The following is a 24,445-nucleotide window of genomic DNA, read 5'->3' as shown; positions in this document are numbered from 1 at the left end:
AAGACAACACGAAGACTCCAATTTCCTGGTTTCCTCTGCATATGGAAAAGCTTTCAGGGTTCTGAAAGGTCTCCTGGCCCATATTCTTTGAGCAGCTCCAAAGATCCTACCTTCGTGCTCACACATGGGCCATTGGCTTGGGATACAATGAAGAAACCAGCTCGCCCTCTCTCCCTTTTTTCAAACTCCAAACTCTAGGTAAGACAGTAAATAAAGATCATAGAGAACAGCTCTTTCATGTGAAAAGAATTATTAATTCCAGTATCGTCACCAGATTTCCCCGTTTCCTTGCAAAGCATTCAGTTCTCTACTCTCTGTGCTCAGTGGCCAGGCTCTTTGAAAGCCTGAAGCCAGTGGCAGGAAGCAGATTTTTACAGATACATCCTGTCCGCTCTGGGCGCACTGTCCTGGCCCCGGGCTCTGGTCCTGTTGGTGGCGGGGAGAGGATTTGGGCAACTCTGCCTCCACCCACACAGGAGCTCCCTTCGGTCCAGCAACTAAGCTGCCTTGTATCCAGTGCTCTCTCCTCCCATACTTGGTGGCCCCTGGTCACTCATCTAAAAGTGACCAGAGGGGCCCAGCCAGCATGGCTCAGTGGTTGAGCATCGATCTGTGAACCAGGAGGTCATGGTTCAACTCCTGGTCAGGGCACATACCCGGGTTGTAGGTTTGATCCCGAGTGTGGGGAGTGCAGGAGGCAGTTAATGATTCTCTCTCATCATTGATGTTTTCATCTCTCTCTCCCTCTCCTTCCTCTCTGAAATAAATAAAAATATATTCATCAATCAATCAATCAATCAATCTGACCAGGGTGGCTCCCTGTGGAAAGTATTTCAGTGACCAGGAGAACTTTGACTCCGATTCTCTCTCTGGCCCACAAATGACCCAGTCAGACGAGGCCATACTTCCGCTGGGCCAGGCCTTAGGAAGAAGCAGCAAGGCCCATACCCTCTGGCTTACAAAAAAGACATAAAACGGTTTGCTTGGGTGGCTATGCTTTACACGCCAAGAAAATGCCACTGAGCGCCAATGACCACGTGAGCCTAGGTTGGCATATGCTTAGTTCCTGATCCCTGCACGCAGGGACCCAGTCTGCACTGCAGTCGCTGTTTGGAGGCTGACTGTGCAGGACACAAGACATCAAAGCCCTGTCAGCAAAGAAAAAGTCTTTGAGGGGACAAAGTCTCCAAGGAGTGAGTCCCTGGGGACCACCAACAGCTATTAGAACTCCTACACCTGCTGCAGAGGTTCTCCAGGGGTGGCTCCCGACCCCGGCATCACCTTGAACTTGTCAGAGATGCACATTTCAGGCCCCACCGCAGACCCACTGGATCAGCCTCTCCATGATTCTGATTCCTGCTGAAGTTTCGGAACCAGGACCTCACGCATAGAGCATATGACAGGTGTATATAAAAACGAGACCGAAACGAATGATGAATGAATGAAAAGTCTCAGCGTTACTCAAGCACTGCCCAGTATACCCAGCTCCCAGGTAATGGCTGAAAGACATCACAGTGTCCCCCTTCCTGTCCGATGGGTGCTGGGGCATAAACTTTCAAGATCTGGGTGTGGCCTCTGCCTCTGGACTCACACCCTCCGTGGGATATTTTTCTGTGAGTTGCACCAGGCTCTCGTTGGCCTCCATAGCTTTGAACGTGCGATCTTCTATGGCTGGAATTTTCCCCTTTTCTCTTCCCCAACACCCAACTCTTCTGTTTGTGCCACTGAACGCTACGTCTGGTTTGGGCTTCAGGGTAGAAGTCACCTCCCCCAGGCAGCCTCCTCCCTGGCAGGGGCCCGGAGCATCCCTCCCTGTCTGCACTCTGTCTGTCTCGCCCACTCGCCGGCACTCACACTCTGGAACCAGGGGACTCAGTTACAGACTCACAGCCACGGCTCCAGCACCTGCAACAGTGCCTGCTGAATTGTTTAATCAAGCAATCAAGTGTAACTATAAAATAATCTGTTTTTTTGTAATAGATAATATATACCTATTTTAATTTATTTAATTTTTATTGACTTTTAGAGGGAGGAACATTGATTTTGTTGTTCTATTTATTTCTTGGTTGATTCTTTTTTAAAATATATATATTTTACTGATTTTTTACAGAGAGGAAGGGAGAGGAACAGAGAGAGTTAGAAACATCGATCAGCTGCCTCCTGCACACTCCCCACTGGGGATGTGCCTGCAACCAAAGTGCATGCCCTTGACTGGAATCGAACCCGGGACCCTTGAGTCCGCAGGCTGATGCTCTATCCGCTGAACCAAACTGGTTAGGGTTCTTGGTTGATTCTTGAATGTGGCCTGACTGGGGATTGAGCCTGCAATCTTGGCATATTGGGACAATGCTCTAACCAACTGAGCTATCCAATCAGGGCCTTCATTTATTATTGATTGATTTCATTGACTTAAACAAGGGTAATTGACTATTAGCCTAGAAATGAGGCCTGTGGATATAAAAAATAATTCAGCATTTTCTTTCTTAATAGAAACTGCCCCCTGCTCAGTGTTTTTTTCTTTTCTCTCTCTCTCTTTAAAAAAACACACACAAAAAAAACACATACACACTCCTAAATATTTGGTCTCTGGCTGACACTGCCTCCTCCAAAAGCCAGCGTGTGAAGGCCTACACCCCTGCAACTTGCCCGGGCAGAAGAAAAATGAGATGGAATATTAGATTTCCAGTAAATAGAGAACAGTGTGTAGGAAGATCCAAGACCACAAGGGCTCTCCCTCCTTTGGATTTACACTCTCCAACAACCGTCATTTGTGCCAGCTCGATTGGAGCCAGTCACGGAGTCCTGGATGGCCACCAAACAGCACAGCCCCGAGCTCTGGACTGAAGCCCGTCGGTGCCCCCAGAGCAGCGAGGGCCAGAATGCCACCTTGGAGAACCCTGTCATGCTGCCAGGACCCCAGCGAGTTTCACGAGCTGCCGTGTCTCCCTGAGTCAGAGCGCTCTACTCACGACCCAGCCAGGTTGCAATAGGTCTGTCTGTGGGCTGATGGGAGCCAGCCCCCGCGGGGCCATCTCTGTGGACACCCCGCCCCAGGTTTTTTTGACACTGGGGAGCTCTGGAACCCTATTGCATTCCTGGACTGTCCAAAGGACAACCTGAAACCACAGGGCTCAGGCCTGTCCTCGTGAGTGCCCCTAGACTCGCTGGCGATGGGGCCGGAGGAAATGGGCTCGTTGATCATTCCATGTGGATTTCACAAGACAAACCTCCTCCAGCAACATGAGCCACATGTTGGGAACACTATTCACAATGAAGACCATGGGAGTTCTGAAGTGTTAGGTCCCTTTCACGTGGCCACCGCCACTTACTCCCAAACTTCGTAATGAGACATTTATAATTTACAAAGTGATTCCTCCTCACCCCCATGTCTAGTACCTTCCACAAGACACCATACATAGTCATTACAATATTATGGATTATATTCCCTATGCTGTATTTTACATCCCCGTAGCTATTTTGTAAATACTAATTTGTACTTACTAATCCCTTCACCTTTCTCACTCAGCCCCCCTCCCATCAGGCAACAAAATAATCTATCCTTATCTAATAAAAGAGAAACATGGTAATTGGCATACGACCGCTACCCTTCCCATTGGCTAATCAGCGAGATATGCAAATTAACTGTCAGCCAAGATGGCGGCCAGCAGCCAGGAAGCTTAAACTGAACATGAGGCTTGCTTGCTTCAGTGACGGAGGACTGCAACGTTCCCTGCCTGCCTTGCCGGCCTCTCAGCCTGCAGTTTAAGAAACATAGTAACAAATAGAAGCTAAAAAAAAAACCCAGAAACCTGCTTTCAGGGAGCTGGGATCTCAGAACTGGAGTTGATACAGAGTTTCGATTGTAGAACCGAAACAAACCAGATACCTGCTTTCAGAAGCGGAAGCCTCAGAGCTGGAGCCAGGCTAAAGCTGGCCCAGAATAAAAAAAAAAAAAAGAAAAAGGAAAAAAGGAGCAGTTGGGAGCTTCAGTCACAGCCTGAAAACAGCCCTCAGCCCCTCACCCAGGCTGGCCAGGCACCCCAGTGGGGACCCCCACCCTGAAGCGTGTGTGACCAGCTGCAAACAGCCATCATCCCCTCATCCAGGCTGGCCAGGCACCCCAGTGGGGACCCCCACCCTGATCCAGGACACCCTTCAGGGCAAACCAGCTGGCCCCCACCCATGCACCAGGCCTCTATTCTATATAGTAAAAGGGAAATATGCCTCCCAGCACTGGGATCAGCGGAGCCGCGAGGCCTCCCAGCACTGGGATCAGCGTGACAGGGGGCAGTGCCCAAACCCCCTGATCACCCTGTGGCTCTGTGTGTGACAGGGGGAGGGGCCACAACCTCCCTATTAGCCCTGCTCTGTTCCTGACAGGGGAAGGCGCCCCAACCCCCTGATCAGCCCTGCTCTGTGCCTGATAGGGGGGAGCTCCCCAACCCCCTGATCGCCCTGCGGCTCTGTGTGTGACAGAGTGTGGCGCCCCAACCCCCCCACCCCACGGGCCCTGTTCTGTGTGTGACGGGGTAGAGCCATAACCTCCCCATCAGCTCTGCCCTGAGTGTGACAGTGGCGGTGCCCCAACCCCCTGATCGGCCCTGCTCTGTGTGTGACAGGGGGCGGTGCCCCAACTCCCCTATTGGCCCTACTCTGTGAGTGACAGGGGGGAGCTCCTCAACCCCCTGATGGGCCCTACTCTGTGCGTGACAGGGTATGGAACCCTAACCCCCTGATCGGCCCTGCTCTGTGCGTGACAGGGGGCAGTGACCCAACTCCCCTATCGGCCCTACTCTGTGAGTGACAGGGGGGAGCTCCCCAACCCCTTGATGGGACCTGCTCTGTGGGTGACAGGGGGGAGCTCCCCAACCCCCTGATGGGCTCTGCTCTGCGCATGACAGGGGGGAGTTCCCCAACCCCCTGATGGGACCTGCTCTGTGGGTGACAGGGGGGAGCTCCCCAACCCCCTGATGGGCCCTGCTGTGTGCGTGACAGGGGGTGGTGCCGCAACCTCCCCATTGACCCTTCCTTGAGTGTGACGGGGGCGGTGCCCCAACCCCCCAATCAGCCCTACCCTGAGCGTGACTGAGGGTGGCATCACAACCTCCCGATCCGCCCTGCTCTGTGCATGACAGGGGGCGGAGCCCCAACTCCCCAATCAGCCCTTCTCTGAGCCCGACCAGGGGCTGCACCTAGGGATTAGGCCTGCCCTCTGCCACCTGGGAGCAGGCCTAAGCCAGCAGGTTGTTATCTCCTGAGGGGTCCCAGACTGCGAGAGGGCACAGGCCAGGCTGAGGGACCCTCTCCCTTCCCCCCGAGTGCACAAATTTTTGTGCACCGGGCCTCTAGTATATATATAAAAGCCTAAGCGACCTTTCAACCCTTCAACCGGTAGCTATGATGCACAATGACCACCAGAGGGCAGATGCTCAACACACAGGCATGGAAACATGGAACAGACAGGTGAATCTCAGAGGGAAGGGGGTAGAGGGGAGGGCGGGAAGAGATTAACCAAAGCTCTTATATGCATACTAGAGGCCTGGTGCACAGATTCATGCACTGGTGGGGTCCCTTGTCTTGGCCTGTGTGGCTCGGGATGAAACTGGCTCTCTGACATCCCTCCAGGGGTCCTGGATTGCAAGAGGGTGCAGGCCAGGCTGAGGGACCCCACCGGTGCACGAATCCATACACCGGACCTCTAGTATTAATAATAAAACTGCTTTTGACTGAGTATCTGCCATATGCCAGGCCTGGAGTCCATACCACATGGAGTACCTCCTGCAATCCTCACCACAAATCTCAGGGCACTGTGGTCCTCTCATCACTCCCTTTGACCCACGGGGCATCTGGACTTCCCCAGGTGAACTAGCCTGCCCAACAGAACTCTCAACGTGGACATGGAAGAGCTCAGAAGTTATCTCAGGTTCCCAAGTCTGCTCGACAACTATGCCACACTCATTTTGTACCACTCTACCCATAGCTTTGTTAAAAAATATTTTTACTTCATTAATTCGTATTTTTTCCTGTTTAGTTATTCAACATATATAACTTTTGAGAACCAAAGAACATGTCATGCACCACCTTAGGTGCTGGGTATATAAAATGAATGAAACTTAGGGGCTTCAAGGAGGCTACAGCTTTGTGGTGATAGAGATTTTTTAAAAGCAGACATTTACAACACATTTTTAATGCCTAGGATGATAAGGGAAGTACAGAGTGCCATGGGACCTCGTAGTAGGGACAGGTAATGCAGACTCGGTGGAGTTACATCAAATGATACAGAATGATAAATTTAAAATGGTTGGGGGGAGGGGAAAGCAAAGTGCTCATATTTCACTTTCTGTCAATATTTAATGGACAACAAAACTAAAGATAAGCCAAAATTCATTTCTATGTAAAGTTGTGGTCTATTGCTGTGTAACAGGTTTAGTGGCCTTAATAATAAATTTAAAATAAAAATAATAAATTTAAAATAAAAAAACAACACACTCTGATGTTAGTTTCTGTGGATCAGGAGTCCAAGCATGGCCTCTACTCTGGGATTCAGAGGCTGCAGTAAAGGTGTGGGCTGGGGCTGTGATCTCATCTGAACCTCGACCGGGGAAGATCTGCTTCCCAGCTCATATAGTTGCTGGCAGAACACCCATCAATTTCTGAAAGTGCCAGTCACTTTAGTCTCCTTTCTGGTCTTCACACAGGCCACACCCTCTCCGGCATCAGGCCTGCCCTTCTGCCTGCCCCAGACAGGCCTCCTCACCAGTCCTGCCCATGCACAGTGAGTTGCACTCAAAGGTGAACTCTTGAAGGCTTTTGCTGTCCACCTAATTCAAAGTTGGCTGCCGCCAGCCCACCTATCACATCACCGCATGACCCCTCTCACAGTTGGCAGTGACCTTGTTTCTTAATTAGAGTTGTCTACCCACCCTAGACTGCGAGTTCCCAGAGGAAGAGCTTTTGTCCCCCTTGTTCAGTCCCAAATCGCCACACCTGCAATGGTACCTGTCAGGTAACAAGTGCTCAGTTGGAAGTTGTCAAAAGAGCGCATTAAGTGGTTTTTAAAATCCTCCTCTGAAAGCTCACGGCAGAAGCAGGGTATTTAAAACCTGAGCGGACAGCGCTGGACCCCGCTGTCACCCTGGCGGCTCTTGCCAAGTTCTCTGACAGAGACCCGAGGGCAGGTGTGCTGTCAGGCTGGCTGCTCGGGCTCCATGGGTGGCCTGGAATGAGTCTCCTCACCTCTTGGTGCCCCCATTAGCTGGGAACAGTGGAATAAAATGAGGAAAACACTACTCCTGTCAGCCTCGCGCTCGTGGATGAAAAGGGTTTGACACTCATAAATAATGAAAATGTAATGAAGTTACACAGACCGCCTCCTGCTTACTAAGAAGTAATCGAGAAGTCCCCTACGCAGCCAAGAGAGATGTTACAAAATAATTAGTGTTTTACCTGTGACAATGACACTTATTCAAATCTGTGTTTAAAAGCCTCATCTAATTGCATCCAAGAATGCAATTTTCTGAGGGGAAACACTGCTGGATTCTAGAAAGTTTACGCTGGAAATAAACTCGAAGCTAAAATTAAAACCAAACTGAAGTTACATTAACCTTGAGCCAGGCAGCTTAAGTAGTGAAGAGTTAACCTTGCCCAGAGAGAGGCTGGCCTTGGCCTTTGGCTCCTGGCCGGTGATCTGCACGCCCCTGGACTGTCTTAACAGGAGTGACATTTTTGCCTGGAGGCTCTGGCCCATTCTAACAATAGGATTTATTATGGGGGCTTTGGCCCACATGGCAATAGTACTAACATCCAGAGAGGTTGGAAATTAAAGGCATTAACACAACCTCCAGGAGGAGCAGGGAACTAAATGTCAACCACACAGGCAGCCCGAGATCAAGTCCCAGTAAAATCTCTGGACACCAAAGTCTCAGGTGAACATCCCTGATTGGAAATCCCCCATGAACAGTGTCACACAGTGTAACCCGGGGCAGTGAACACTGTCCCTGACTCCACAGGAGACAGCGGAGCTCCAGGGGTGGACCCCTCCTGGACTCTGCCTATGCGTCCCCTTGGATGTTCACCTGGATGCTATCCCTATAATAGAGCATCGCCATGAGTGGCAGTGTTCTGTAAGTCCTTCTAGAAAATCACTGACCCTGAGTGTGGCTTTGGGAACACCTCCAAGTGTGAACGTCAGAAGCAAGCGTGCGCTGTGCTCCCTCTAACGTTTGGGTTGGTTAATTGTACAGGTGACCTAAACTCTCCTCAAAGGTTAAAATAAATACAGTTTTCTTTGTTTCTTCTTTTTTAAAAGATGATGTTTCTTTCTTTCTTTCTTTTTTCATTGTTGACACTATAATAGATGTCCCCCATTCCCTCCACTTCAGCCCCCGGCCCCTCTCCCCCTGGCCATCACCACACTGTTGTCTGTGCCTATGGAATATGCATACATGCTCTTTGGCTATCTCTTCACCTTCTGTCATCCAGCTCCCCCAGTCCCTTTCCCCTCTGACCTGTCAGTCTGTTCCATGCATACATGCCTCTTTTTGACATGAAAAAATTAAACATGAGAGGATGTGGGTCTTGGAAAAATGAATCCTCAAACATCCTCATACCCTTTCTCGGTGTATGTATGTCTTTTTTCCTGCGTTAGCCCCATGAAAATTAGGTTAACTAGCTAGGGCCCTTTCTGAGCTGAAATCCAGAAAGCTAGGAGGCAATTGAAGGCCTTCTTCTTGGGTTACTTTGGTGGATCAGACAGAGAGGAAACTACCTGTGACTGAGGTAAAGAAGAATGAAGGAATGGTTCAAGGGAAACCACACTAAGGCTTGGGTAGGAACTAGACAGAAGGCTCAGGGCAGAGACAAAGCAGAAGGACTGTGGCCTCTCAGTGAGTGCTGAGTGATGCCAGGGAAGAGGGTCAGCTGGCCTTGGTAAGATCAGCCTGGCCTGGCTGGTGTGGCTCAGCGGTTGAGCATCCACCTATGAACTAGGAGGTCACAGTTCGATTCCCAGTCAGGGCACATGTCCAGGTTGCGGGCTTGATCCTCAGTGTAGGATGTGCAGGAGGCAGCTGATCAATGATTCTCTCTCATCATTGATGTTTCTATCTCTCTCCCTTTCCCTTCCTCTCTGAAATCAATAAAAATATATATTTTTAAAAATCAGCCTGTTGGAGGTCAGATTTTCCTCCATGAGAGGGGCCAATTTGAGGTCCTAAAATCAACTGCAAGGGACCAATGTCGAAACATCTATGGATCAAACTAGTGTATAAGGAGAGGGCCAGGTCAAATGTGAGCTGAGAAACAGAAGAGAACCTGGGATGTCCCAGTGGCTCAGAAGTGAACTGTGACAGGCAGAGGCAGCTGCTGAGATGGGACTACCGTTGGCAGTCACAGCAGAAGACCATGCAGTAAGGAGTGATGACAGTTCTTGGAGCAACGAAGGTGGACCAGAGGTTCTGCCTGCTCTGACTAGTCATTTCCCTGAAAGGACACAGACGGCTGCACTTCTGACTGTAAGTGTGTAACCAAGTGTGGGAATGAAGACTTAGGAGGGACTTGGAATTGGGGGTAGCAAAAGTCACCAGTGGATCAGAGAGGATGGAGAGGGGACAGAGGCCAGAAAGGGAGGTGCGAAACATTTCCTGAGAGCCAACCTTCCAGGGTGATGCTGGGTGAAATACAAAAGGGTAGGAAAAGCATTCCCCACTTCCCAGGGAACCTAGAATCCAATGCTAGGGAGACAGTGGTAGTGCAAACTAGTATGCATGCTAAATAATAATAAACACAATCAGCATATCGAAGAAACTAAAGAAACTTCTACAGAGTTCTAGATGAAAGTTGTGTTGTACCTTCAGCTTAAATCCATATAGAAAACGAGGGCATCACAGGCAGGGAAATGACATGACCCAGAAACATACATGTGCATTGTATATTTAGATGCAGTGACAGAAGTTTAAGTAGGCCAGACGTTTAAGAGAGAGGGAGAGAGCACGCTAATGAGTAGGAATATTTTGAAATTTAAGGTTGGACACGTAAGGGCTAAAGTCTAATCGGTGATACAACTGAGGTGTCTACTGCCACCTGGTGACAGCATACCTTCATTACAGATTCAGAGTAACTACTCATCCTAAAACGCGAGTTGCTAAAGGAAAAATAAAAAGGAATGTCACGCATTAAAACAAACATCTCATTTGATTTAGGGCCCTAGCTCTCATGACAATTTGGGATAAGCATTACAAGATGTAAACAGAAATACTTCAGGTATGCTCTTTGAAGCAAGAAAAAATTGACTTGATTTTAATTATAGAACAGCAGTTATCGTTATGTAATTTTCCCATATGCACACGTAAAGTCTGGACTCCTGGCCGGGATCTCTCCTTTTGCTTTATAATAAATGACTAGTTTCCTCTAAAGGAAAACACAAAGGGTGTCATCCACGAAGTCTGTGATCTCCTGGAAGGAAGCCACTGGCCACCTGGGAACCAGTATATCCAGCCCTATTATGCTCTCCGAGGTCCAATGTTCTCCTGCACCACCTCCCACCACCTACCTCCCACCTTCCACTTCCCACCACCCACCTTCCACCGCCCACCTCCGCCTCCCAGCACCTCCGCAGGAAGGACACATCTGCGAACCCTCTGGCATTCCTTCAATTCCTTACAGCTGGAAAACCACTGCATGGAAAGAAAGGAACATTTCCTAGACCGGGAGTCCCCAGACACTTTCCCAAACCCAACAAGTGAAGAGAGCTTTTGCCCGGTGAACTACACCGCGTTAAGGGGAGTGGAGATAGGAAAGCGTCCTCAATGACTGTGAACTGTACAAGTGTGGGCTTCACAGCAGTTCACGTTCATTCTTTGGACTTCTGTGAACTCTGTTCCTGCCCTGACTTAAAGGTCCTGCTTGGCTGGCAGGATACAATTACCCGCAATGATTTCATCTAAGGTTTGAGTCTGAGTTAAGGAAAAAGCTCCCTTTTGGTGTTTCATCCAAGAGCCCCAAATATTTGAGGTCTGCTCCTTCTCTGGTGTGTTGCAGAGAGCCCAGCCCATCTCCTGGCCTCTCTCTGCCCGCAGCTGCCCGATGCTGGCCTCAGTCAGCATGGGCAATGGATTTGATATCAGCTGTTGGAATCTCAAGGGAGCCTTGGTGGTGGGGTCTGCCTATTCCTCGTGGAGTTCTCAGTGGGCATGGGAGACACAAGCAGAGAAGACAACCGAGGCTGGGAGAGGGAGTGCAAGTAAGGAATGAGAAAGGAGACACGATCACACACTCAACACATTCCCTTTGGGAGGGCCTCTGCTTCAATCCAAACGTGATTTCAATGATCCCACATCAATGTTTCCACACTATCCGGCTTCTCTAGCTACTGGAATTTGCTCCATAACACACCAGTGAAGGATAACACAAACAATTATTAGAGGATTTAAGGACAAGTCAATTAGCAACTCTAGGACTTAACACATGTTACAAGGTAAGTAGTTAAAAATGTAATATGATTCATAATTAAATTATTTTGCACCCAAACAGATTCAATTAGATAATTATAGCAAATTTTGCTGATCACAAAGACTAGTTAAGTATTACATTTTCATGCCAAATGAGGCCATGATGGATGAACCACATTTGTGACAAAACAAATCAGCAAAGCTTAAAAAGGTTCCCAAAAGAGGCTGTAAGTGACTTTGTTCTCCACCTTTTTCTTTTGATTCTGCTGACACTGCCCTGCTCTCATCAGCCTCTGGCCTGCTCTCTCCTTGAGACCAAGCACCATGCCTTCAATTAAATTGCAGCATTCTGATGGAGCGATATTTGAAGTTGATGTTGACATTGCCAAATAATCTGTGACTATCGAGACCATGTTAGAAGAGTTGGGAATGGAGATGAAGGCGATGATGACCCAGTTCCTCTACCCAATGGTGACGCAGCAATGCTTATAAAAGGTCCTTCAGAGGTGCACCCACCACAAGGATGACCCTCCTCCTCCTGAGGGGGATGAGAACAAAGAAACGCGAACAGATGATACCCCGGTTTGGGACCAAGAATTTCTCAAAGTTAATCAAGGAACACTTTTTGAATTTATTCTGACTGCAAACTATTTAGACATCAAAGGTTTGCCTGATGTTATATGCCAGACTATTGCCAATATGATCAAGGGGCAAACCCTGGAGAGAGTCGCAAGCCCTTCAATATCAAAAATGACTTCGCTGACGAAGAGGATGCACAGGTACGCAAAGAGAACCAGTGGTGTGAAGGGAAGTGGAAAGTTGTGCCTGACACTACAACACTGTAAGGATTGTTCCAAATACTAGTTGCCCTGCTCTGCTTATAATTGTTAATATTAGGCAAACACTAGACAAATGCAGCAGCAAATCAATTGTATTCGCAGAATATTATCCTCATTGCATGTGTAGCTTGGGTACAGATTCCAAACCAATGGCTGAGTTTCTTCCAGTGTGATCAAAAGTATCTTTTTTCTTTGCTCTGAAAAAAACTGAATTGTGCATTCACTATAGAAAAAAGAAAGGTTCCCAAAAGAAAAAAAAAGGGGGGGGGCGTGGTTGGTTAAATGTAGTCATTTCTTATTCATTTACAAAGCTCTTCAAGTTCTTAGGCAATGGATGGTATATTAAAAATATTGAACTGGGTGGGAGACCAAAATAAAATACGAGTTTTAAATCCTAGACATCTCACAAGTAAAGTTTAATTCATAGAAATTAGAATTATTTTGACCTTATAAGAAGAGCTATCTCATATTTATAGAACTGGCCCCAGGGAATTTGTCATACGATTCAGAAAATGCCAAAGAAGTAACATTTCCTCAGATGACTTTGCTGCCTCCCTTCTTGATGTTACAAACATAGTCGTGCTCATGCTTGGAAAGTTGACTGTGTATGTTATGAGATTTTGTTCTTTGTCCTTAAAGGAAAGTACAGATATTTCTTTGGAGGATAAGGGGAAAATTGAAGGAAAGAAGTTTGTATTCGGTTGATGTGTATGCCCACCCGTGATATCAAGGCAAACCTGTTTGGTTCTGTGATGACCCATAAAAAAGCTCACAGCCACGGCCATGACTGTGCTTTCAGGTTCGTTCCAGCAATTGCACCAGCGACATAAAACACACAGGCAAAAGCGTCCAGGTGTGGAATATCATGGGGTTGCTATTTTCTTCTTTATTCTTTCCAACATGACTTCACTGTTGTACAGTGAACACCTGCTATTCTTCTTATGAAACAAAAACAACAAAAAATCTTTAAAGAACTGCAATGCAGCCTTCTCTTACACTATCACAGTCAGTGTCACGGAAGACATATGGTTCATTTTAAAACTGTTCCACAAACTCATCAGTGAGAATCCATCTAATCAGTTCTCCACAACGAGAGAGGAGGAATGATCAAAAATCAGAAAGATAAGTGGCTCAGCCAGGGGCCAGATTCTCCATAGAGAAGAGGGGACACAAGACAACAAAACTCTTTCCATCTATCATGTGACAACACGGCACTGCCCACTGCATTGCTCCTCCAGTCCTCGGAGGAGCAATCTCACCCACCGGGTAGTTACTGTCACACCTACTCTATAGGTAAAGAATCTGAAACTCAGCCCCAGCTGGTTTGGCTCAATGGATAGAGCATTGGCCTGTGGACTGAAGGGTTCTGGGTTCGATTCCAGTCAAGGGCACATGTGGGTTGTGGGCTTGATCCACAGTAGGGGGTGTGCAGGAGGCAACCTATCAATGATTCTCTCTCATCATTGATGTTTCTATCTCTCTCCCCCTCTCCTTTCCTCTCTGAAATCAATAAAAATATTTAAAAAAAAAACAAAACTGAAACTCAGCTAGCTGCCAGGGCCACACGGCTAGACGGTGGCAGAGTTGAGATGAGGTTCAGCTTGGCATCACCCAAAGTGTTCTCTGTCCATGCCTCCCTAAGCTTTGGTCCTCCCTGGAGATCCCCTGAGAACAAAATTGCCTTCCCACATTGTCCAAGTTTATTTCCTTTCTTTTGCCACATGTGTGCTTGGCAGAAGAGAAGAAGCTAAGGTTCTTCCCTCACTTGAAAACACATGAAGACGCATCTCTGGGTTGGGGAGTGAGGTGCCCAGCAGGGTGAGTGACAGGCAGGGTCTCCAGCTCTCCCCTCTTGAGAATGGGTTTTAACACATTCCTGCCTCTTCCAGGAAGGGGTGGCTGACTGTGGAAGGGTGCTCTGCCACCACACCATGCATGCTGAGCACGAGCCCATCTCCCACACACCCTACCTCCAAGCTCCGTGCACAATTATCCCCGGAGAGTTCTCATGAGCACCCAAACTTCATGCACCAGGCCCCTTACACAACCCAGAGGCCCCACTGTGCTGCTGTGGCCGCTATGGCAGCGTTTAGAGACAGAAGGCGAGCATCTGCCTGGCCACCTAGCATTCCAATGGTCTCTGTTCATATCAAAGTGGTTTCTCACAGCTTCTGCCAAGGTGTTCATCATATTCCTGTTTGCAGTCCAGGGATCATAATACAAAATAAATCACCAAAGGGGAAAAAATAGAATTGAAAAAAAAAAAAGGGGGGGGAACTAATCTCTGCAGGCCTGCTCTCCAATTTTTGTTTTCAACACATTCTTTGGACATGGGATGAAGACAAAAAGTGTAGACTGCTGGGCCCCAGGAGAAGCATAGCCTTTCATTTATTTTAGACAGACAAGGACCCAATCAAACTCTATTCCTCAGGTAGGGAGCTCCCAAAAGAGGACTTACACTTGTCAATCATTTAATTAACAGAGGAAATGACAGCAGCCAACAACTATGGAGCATGTACTATGTGTGGGCACTGGGCTGTGCATATGCATTTATGTTCATAATCTCATTGAACCTGAATGACAACTCTTCAAGGTAACCTCTTTTATTATCCCCAGCTTACAGATAAGAAGAATTTGGTCTAAGAGCTTAGATGACTGCTCAAAGTTGTAGAGCTGGGCTAGACTTTTTGCCCTGGGAGACCGCACAGTTCCTAATTGCTATGCTCTACTGCTTCCCATCAGACCTTCAAGTGATGGGCATTAGATTCCAAATAAAACCCAGGTTGCCTGTCTAGCTGCTTACCTCACTCCAAAGTCTAACATTAAGATCTTTCCATTTCATTAGGCAGGAGGTGGGCTCAATGTAGGGGAGGAAAAGGGGAATCCAGAGGATTCAAATTATAACAGGAAAATGGATTGAAAGAGCTAAACGTATGTGTTGCAGCCAAATGGTTTGGCAGATGCAGCCATGTTCAGGGATTTGTGATGACAGGGACAGTCCTTTTTCCACCCCTTTGAGCTGCCTTTATATAACTTTATCTTTTATGTCCGAAGATCAAATAAAAAAGATCACATTTAATGAGAACTAGGGGAAATAAACTGGTGGCAATTAAAGAGTAAAAATAACTTCTCTGTGGCTTCAGACCACAGGCGTTTGCTCATTTTAAGAGGCACAGGCAAATCACTTAAGGCCTTTTAGGCTGAGTTGCTCTCGCGTTTCCTCCCACACCCATTGTGATTAAAGTTACAGGCAGTCATAGCTCTTGAGCCCATGGAATTGTGTAGTAAGTAGAAGTACAATCAGGCCAAACTCATCAACTCACAAATGCAACTTGTAACACGGAAGTCAAATGCAAGTCTCCTGTGTAACTGGTTGTTTTGTGTAGAAGGGGATTAATAAGAGTTAGAAAAGGTCAATGAGCAGTTATTTACAAGTCAAACCAGGAAACATACTGTCGAAGAGAGGCCTTCCTTCCTTCCTTCCTTTCTTCACCCTCAAGTTCTGATTCCACTCTCCCTGACTCTGGACACCTAGTTGGCCAAGATCCAAGGAGTCATCACTTCACTGCCCTGTTTTCCACATGCAAATCTTTTTTGTTCTAGATGACTAGGCAGACCTGAACTCTTCCTCAAACTTAGAATAACCAAGTTCATTCAAACCCACACAGGCAGCCAGAGGGATTTGAGATTCCCACCTCTGCCCTATACCACTGTGGCTTAGACCAGAACTTGGGAAGTACTCAAGTTCTGATCTTCGAGTAAAGCAAACAGCTGGTAAAATCTTGGGTGTCACCAGCTTTCCGATGACTCTGTAGACACTCAAAAATAGAATAACCTATAGGGTATTACTCTGAAATACTCCCTGAAATTTCCTAATTTGGGATATAATGGGGGACTGACTCAAGATGAAATCAGCTGCTGAACAGAAAGACGTAGGAGTGTTTACCCTGTACTTTGGGAACCCTTTTCTGTACACCAAGAGATGTGACACACTCCGCATCAAGATCAAGTCTATCCTTGGTCTGTAACCCAATCCCATCCCCCAGAGCACTGCACTTACCGGTAGAAAGTAGCATAGTCCACTGTTGAGTGGCAGGTCTGAAACTCCCAGGACTTGAGTTTCTGGCATTCTCGATGGGCTCGGAGCTTTACCTTCACGGTCCCTTGACACAGTTCAGGCACTGGCTTTCTGCGGGGTCTGTTGCAGAACTCATTGGACTCCACCCTCCAGGACTCAGCAAAGTCATCCACATCAAACTTGAAGTTTCCATCTCCACCAATTAAGTCATCACGCTTATGTCCATTGTAGTTGCCACAGAGACCACAAAGTTTGCCCTTGAGATGAGGGGCAGCCATGACTTCTACAAAACTGTCTCCATCCCAGGATATTTCCAAACCTAGAGGGAAAGAAGAAAAGGGGATCAACCACTCTTGAATCCATATCAGTAATTCCCAAGTGTATACATCCTTATACAGCACATATGACCATCCGCTAACAAGGAATACTATGGGTTGGTCCACATTCTTGGTTACCTTTCATCCTTGCAATATTAAATGTCATGTGAAATTACACAAATCAATTACTTGTTAGGACTTAGAATTTTTAAACTATACATGGTTTGCCCTTATAATGATATCTTATGTATCCTGGTTTGACTTGTAAATTACTACTCCTTGGCCATGTTATTCTAGGGCAGTGGTCGGCAAACTGCGGTTCGCGAGCCACATACGGCTCTTTGGCCCCTTGAGTGTGGCTCTTCCACAAAATATCGACTTCTGGGCATGGGCCACGAAGTTTCAATCGCACTGTACGTGTGCCCGCACATGGTATTTTGTGGAAGAGCCACACTCAAGGAGCCAAAGAGCCGCATGTGGCTCGCGAGCCGCAGTTTGCCGACCACAGTTCTAGGGTATATATTTTTGCCCTTTTCCAGAGGAATTGTGTTGGCCCAAATCATGATTTCACTTGTCTGATGATTACTCTAATGCAAAAATGCAAAGATGACAAAAAATGATAATTTTAATGTATTTTTTTCTTTATCTCCAAATCCCCCATATGATTACACAAAATACCAAGTGAAAAATTTCAAATTATTTGCTATAGTGACTGTAGTAAAGCAATAAATGTATAGCTTCTGAATAAATCCTTTTCAAAGGACGGCTTCAACACTGGAGGCATTGGGGCTATCAGGCCATAGGCAAAAATTCCCCCTGTACTGCATAGAATCAACAGGACAGCACAGTCTTTTTTACCATGGAAACAATCTTCACTCCAGAAGTTAGAGAACATAGGTCCCCCTTTTTTGAAAATATGTTTTTATTGATTTTAGGGAAAGAGGAAGGGAGGATAGAGAGGTAAAAACATCTATGAGAGAGAAATATCGATCAACTGCTCCCTGCATGCCCTCTACTGAGGATCCAGCCAGCAACCTGGCATGTAAGCTGTCTGGGAATCAAACAGGTAACCTCTTGGTTCATGGGTTGACACTCAACTACTGAAACACTGGCCAAACCATAGACTTGGCTTGCTGAACTGACCATCTAAAACATTGAATGGTTTTTCTGAGAACATTCATGTTTCTCCAGAAATGCTTGCTCAAGGCTTCCAGGAGCCACTCCAGCCACTGAAAGGTGGATTTTCTATGTCACATAGAACATCCAGATTATGCCGTCACAGGTGGTACAGCCACATGTTGCCCTGTTACACACACAGATCAGTGTGACTAGAAGGTAAGGAAGGAATGTCCGCATTCCCATCCTGTAAGGAGACACCGCCCCCAGAGAAGGGAAAGGCCTCAATGAAAAGCCTTTTGAGGCCCTGGCCAGTGTGGCTCAGTTGGTTGAGCGTCATCCCATGTACAAAAGCTCATCAGTTTGATTCCTGGGCAGGACACATGCCTAGGTTGTGGGCTCAATACCTGGTAGGGGTGCATGTGGGAGGCAACTAATTGATGTTTCTCTCTCATATTGATGTTTTTCTCTCTCTCCTTCTCCCTTCCTGTCTCTCTAAATGTCAACAAAAACTTATTTCTAAAAAGCCTTTTGAGGTTCAATACAAAGTAACTATCAAGCTCTTCTAGTCAAAGAAGGTTTCTTTTGGTCACAAATATGTGTTAGATGTGTTTCCTACTGTTCTCGTGGTAATACCCTGGCAGTGCCTGAGCCCCCAGTGAATGGTTGGGCTAGAAAACCAATGAATGCAAGAGAGCCACCTGGGGCATGACCACCCAGGGAACATCTACAACAGGTCAATGTGCATGTCTGCTCTGGGACTTCTCCTTTTTCACTGCCACTGTCTCCTAAGAGTGACAACCCACACAAAAAAGCTCTTTTTAATAGAAAAAAAAGTCTCCCCGTGTGTTTTTTAATCTTACTCTCTTGGGTTTTACAAAAACTAGTCTTTCCTTGAGCCAGTTCTGAGCATCTGGAAAGAGCAACATGACTCTATTCCTGAAAGATCCTGCCTGTGCTCTTGGAGTATAAAATGAGGCTGATGAGCAAATGTTCAGAAGATGCCCTGAAGCTGGGGAATAAGGTAGTGATGGGAAAGGAGGCGGAAGGGAAAGGATCTTGCTTGGGTATAAAAATTGGCATAAGGAACATCCAAGTGAGATCAGTAAAACACCGAGAAGTAAGGTTCTAAAGCCAATATTCCCTACGTTTGGACGTGGTCCATGAGGAGAGAAGGCTGGCCAAATAGCATTCCTGTGAGGAGGCCACAGAACCGCCACAAGAAAGAGTTACAGATCTGCTTTAGGGAGAGTTATTGGTAGAATAAACCAGTGGTCTAAAACTGGATATCTCAAGAAATAAACAGAAAAGCCCATATTGCCGAAACCTGTTTGGCTCAGTGGACAGAGCGTCGGCCTGCGGACTGAAAGGTCCCAGGTTCGATTCTGGTCAAGGGCATGTACCTGGGTTGCGGGCATATCCCCAGTAGGAAATGTGCAGGAGGCAGCTGATCGATGTTTCTCTCTCATCGATGTTTCTAACTCTCTATCTCTCTCCCTTCCTCTCTGTAAAAAATCAATAAAATATATTTTTAAAAAAAAAAAGAAAAAAAAGAAAGAAAAGCCCATATGTAAATCACTGTACGGTAAATTAAAGGAATGGATGCATTCTTACTTCACAACAAATGGTAGAAAAGCTTTTTGGGTTGAGATAAAAGCTGAGTTCAGAAAAGCAGTGAAGTAGAGTTAGGTGAAGAAGCGAGAGAGATGATCCTAAGAAAGTTTCTCTTGGGAGAAATCTGATGAGCAGAAGACAGTGATAGGACAAGGCGAGTAGAGAAGGGACACACTGCTAGAATTCCACATGCCGGGCTGACCTCCCATGTGGCTCTCTGAGAAGATGGTGTCAACTCTGACAACCACAACTATCGGATACGCTGATTTATATGTGTACATACCCCATCATCTAGCACAGTATCTGGCACGTAGTGTATACTTACTAAATGAATGAATTGCCCTGTAAATTGATATATCATGCGAAGCCAAGGAAATTGTGAATTTCATGCTGGTTAAGGCACTGAAATAACAATTTTGAGAAAAGACAAGCAAACTATAATATGATTTGTAATACACTCTCTACGGTATAGAGGAAACTTGACCTTACAAGCCTGTAGCCAGGCAGCTGCCCAGCAAGAGAAATGAGGGGGGAAATCAGTTTCATCCACACTCTAACTGTTACAGCACAATTCCAAGGCTATTCTGTGCTGCAAAATTTTCCAAACTACAAATCTTTTTCCTAGACAGCAGGCAAACACTCTTCTTCCGAGTGCCACAATGATTGAGAATTTCTATCCAAAGAAGCTCCAACATCACTACTGACAATAACATAATAAATTTGAGACTTTGGCAACTAAATTCATGGGAATTCAACTCACAGTGAACAAGGCGGTCATTGTGTTCTTTCTCTGCAATGGACTGGTGGTCTGTGCAGGCCTGGGGAGACCCACTGTGTTCTTAGTAAACTCTTCTTAAAACTCTTACCATCTCACTCATAAAACATGGTCCCCAAAGTAAGAGCATACTTTGTAATTCGCTTTCTTTTCCTCCTCTTTTCTTTATTACATTAAAAGGATTTCCATGGGCCAATGCTAGCTTTCATATTCTGAAGGGATATATTATTCAACTACCGATGCCTTTGTCTCTTGTTGTATTGTATACATATGTGTTGGCATGATTTTTTTTCTTTACTCTCTACATTAGTAAAATCTATTAAAATAGATCACAGTAGTGACAGGCAAAAAAGCCCTAACAAGTTGTAATTGAAGAGATTGCTCTTCCAAAAGATATTTTAAATAAGCATCTTAGGAGATGAAATATCATGGAAGTATGGGCTGGGGTTCATCTTTTCTGCAGCTGGGATGAGTTTCCTAATTCTCTTGCTGGAAATTGGGTAGAAACAACTGGCAGAGTCAGAAGGCTGGAGCTGAAGCACATTTCCCATCCAGGGCTGAGCAGTGGCCGCATTCCTTCCGCTGTATGAACGGCCTTCCAACTTTCCCTCCACACCAGTGCGTGTTTTACTAACTTGTTCTTCATCCTTCAAACATGTGACCTAGTTCCAGACCCCTAGTTTGGGGGACTTCCTGGGGGCAGATATGGGGAGTTGTTCTTTTATTTCATGGTTGTTTTTGTTTGTTCTGCTTTGTTTTGTTTTTATGTTGTTATTGTTGCTTTTGTTATCCATTAAAGGAGAGAGGAGGTGGGAAATCAACAGACATACCAGAGAGGTGCTTAAAAATGGATGCTTTTCCGTTCAGTTTATATCAAAAGAAAAACAAATAAAATATATATTTTCCAGGTCCAAGTGTAGAACTCTTGATGAACCCGGAAACAAAGTTAAATAAAAAGCCACAATCACATGTGCTAATGCCTTTCAGGTGGGTCTGCTGTAACTCTTTCAGGTAGAGCTGATGATACGAACAGATGGCAGAAAGGAAATATTTTTCAATTATCTGCCAAGTCCCGAGAGTGGGTGGGGGAAGTAACGGGATGGGCAGTGCTTTCTTAAGCTACCAAGCGTTGCTCAGAGCCCTGTGTACGACCCCGATGTTACCAGGAAAGCAGCTACCACCGAATTCCGCCCCAGTGACAGGCCACAGTGCTCCCTGCAGGTGATCCCATCCTGAAATGCTGAGTCCATAAACCAAAGGGGCAAAGTCATGCCTCCCATTTCCCCTTCCTCCAGGCGCAGGCTTGATTTAAGCTGTTACTCTAAAGAAAGTACCCTTTGATCATATGAGCTTATGAAGCTGGAAAAAAAAATGATGGAAGAAGAGCCCTCAAAGGATATTTTAAACAGACAATCGATAGGTGATAAAAACAAAATATCCCTAAGGGGTAGTACAAACTGAGGGTGGTCGACCAGAGTGGAAAAGACTCTTGTCTGGAAATGCAATTGTCCCATTCAAAGGGTAGTGTCAACGCCAGTTGAGTGCCCAGAGGAATACAGATCTTCCCCAGGAAGCAGAGAGCCTGTGAGCTTCACGGCTCCAAGAAACTGTTCAGCTGAGTATGAAGGGAACCACATAAATTACTTGAATCCTCAGATGGAAAAATTAATGAAACTGGCAAACTAAGTTCACGGCCTAGAAGAGTTAGATTCACTAATCAAATGATGGTGCCTATGATGTATTATTATTTTCTTAGCAGCCTCATCCTTGTGCTCATTTTTACAATGTGGACGCCTTACAAAGAGCACACTTATTCCATAAGGTGCCGCCAGCTGGGAACAGAGCGGTGTGGAACCTCCTAGCTGTTAGCAATCTTTGAGCATCCAGGATCCATGGGAGAATTGGGTTGTGGGTGACTAATAATTTCCATATCAGTAGAACCCACTGTGTTCAGCTGGCTGGCGCACAGATAGGCCAGGCGCTTCTCATTAGTGCTGTTTACTCATGTGTCACTGGTGCACATTTCACAGGGACCCACCAACTGCTGCCTCCTTTGAGGGAATGAGCCGAGGCCTCTATCTGAAGAGAGGCCTGTCATTTGCATCCGACAGCAGGTGGCTATATTTTCTGAGCAGGACTCATCCCTCTAAAGTTGAATGAATGGAGCGCCGCACATCTGCCACACTCAAGGTCAAGCATGGGAATCTTTTCCCCTTTATAGGATGTTGCAGTACATTAACAATGAACGTGCTCTCACTGGAACCATGCTGTCTTCTCTAAATAAAAGCTCTCTGGGCTTCTCCTTGGCTTCCTGCCTTGTTTAGTTAGGCTGGCATTCCATAGGCTAAATCAATTTATCAAACATATATTTGGCTTGAATTGAAACAGTTCACAGGGTTCTGGAGGTAGAGTAGAGCCAAACAGTCTCTATAGCCCCTCCAAAGTGCCTGCCCTGGCCAATGTTTCCCTTGTGGATGCATATTATCTAAAGCAGTGGTTCTCAACCTTCCTGATGCCGCGGCCCTTTAATACAGTTCCTCATGTTGTGGTGACCCCCAACCATAAAATTATTTTCATTGCTACTTCATAACTGTAATGTTGCTACTGTTATGAATCGTCATGTAAATATCTGATATGCTATAAGTGTTTTCCGATGGTCACAACCCACAGGTTGAGAACCGCTGAAAGGAACTGGAACCCAATTGATGCTTTCACTTTGTTAAATTCTCATCAATGCAAAAAGCAAGACATACCCTGATTTCCTCAAGAATCACACTTAAACAAATAGCATAGGCCAGGAAATTACGCAAACTAACACCCAATTAACAAACAGTATGAATGAACCAAAGGTAGCCCGAAAGGAACCACATGGGATAAAACACACCGTGTAAATGAGCTGAACTCATACTTCGGGCCAATACTGAAGAACCAAATTCTGCTCCTACGATGACTCTCTTAGGCAGCACATCACAGACAAAAATTTGCACCTCATTGAGCCCATAGGAGTAACCTGGCAACGGTGACCCTAGCAACCACTGCTGGAGATGTAGCTAACCCTTTCAATGGAAAGGCAGAGTCCAGTGGGCCTCAGGCAAACAAGGGCTGCTGAGAAAGGGCCTCAGGGTCAGCTCCACATGCCCAAGGCCAGGGGAAGAGCTCTCAGCGAGCCTCCCAAGGGTCCTCCAGCGGGAGCCAAAGGTTCCAGCCATCAACCCTGTGAGCATCCTTCCCCAGGGTCCAGAACGGACAGGGCTGCTGGTCACACAGCCCTGCCCCAGCACTGCATCTGCACACCCACACACACTGCGGTTTCCTCTGGAGGACTCCCCCTCCTTGGACCCATGCTGACAAGGAAACACTCTCACAGATGTGAAACGGCACACTACTGACTCAGCTGGGAGGGACACTGACAATTCCAAGCTGGCCATCGGTGGCCTAAAATTAGCAACAAAACACAAGAAGAGGTTATGTGGGGAGCAGGACTGCTGGTTGTGGAATGAGGATGGAAAGGCCCTGGGTGTCCGGGGGTTGCAAGACTGGTGGGACTGGCGTGGGACTGCAAGGCAGAGGGTGTGCCAACGTCTCCGGCTGTTCAGGGGCATCTTCAAGATCTGCTGCCTGCAGCTGGGCCACTTCCCTGCCTCTGGGTTTCCCTGAGCAGAGGGGGAGCCGGGTCCTGAGTGCTCAGGCGATGCTGCTGTGCGGGTTGGCGAGGTGGAGGGCCACACACACCCCGTGCTCCGGAAGCCCACCTGCTTTGGTCGTCACTTTCAGGAGGTAGCCGTCCAGGTCGATGTGGAAGTGCGGCGCCCGCCAGGGCAGCGCGATGCGCGAGCCGTTCCAGCGCACGGTCAGGTGCTGCTGGAGGCTCACGGTGCCCGCGCCCAGCACCAGGTCCACCGACTTGGTCCACGAGAAGGAGCGGGTCCTGCGGGCATCGTTCTTCACCAGCACCTGGAAGGGCGAGGCAGGGGAGGAGCAGTCTTTCGTCAAAACGTACTGACACGTCCCCTGAAAGTTAAATGTCCGTCCGTCAAAAGTGTTGTAGTGGGGATCTCCGAATACCGTGCAAACGCCGGGCTCTGCGGATGGGCGAGAGACAAAAGCAGGGTCACAAACCGAGCGCAGGACTCAAGGGGAAATGGGGGGGGGGGTCCCTGCAGGAAACCTGGAAGGGGCACCCGCCTGGTAAGGGAGGGCCTTACAGAGATGCTCTAAGCAAAACCAACTTAACACAAAATAAAGTTTGGTGGGTTGGT

The 24,445-nt window shown here is 47.0% G+C and overlaps 1 protein-coding gene across 4 annotated transcripts in view; it reads right to left on the bottom strand.

The window, feature by feature from the left end:
• The window catches only part of BMPER (BMP binding endothelial regulator), a 203,919-nt gene that overhangs the window by 41,504 nt on the left and 137,970 nt on the right, over positions 1-24,445 (bottom strand). For 3 of the 4 annotated variants that reach the window (XM_059655834.1, XM_059655832.1, XM_059655833.1), the window contains exons 12-13: positions 23,939-24,268; positions 16,347-16,683 (exon numbers count right to left, since the gene is read on the bottom strand). In XM_059655834.1, the coding sequence (XP_059511817.1) occupies positions 16,347-16,683; positions 23,939-24,268 (667 nt within the window). The remainder of the gene's footprint in view (positions 1-16,346; positions 16,684-23,938; positions 24,269-24,445) is intronic. The other variant, XM_059655835.1, reaches the window with a different exon arrangement.

This window comes from Myotis daubentonii, chromosome 10, assembly GCF_963259705.1.
Source record: "Myotis daubentonii chromosome 10, mMyoDau2.1, whole genome shotgun sequence".
Lineage (NCBI taxonomy): Eukaryota > Metazoa > Chordata > Mammalia > Chiroptera > Vespertilionidae > Myotis > Myotis daubentonii.
This window is presented reverse-complemented; position numbering and strand designations above follow the sequence as displayed.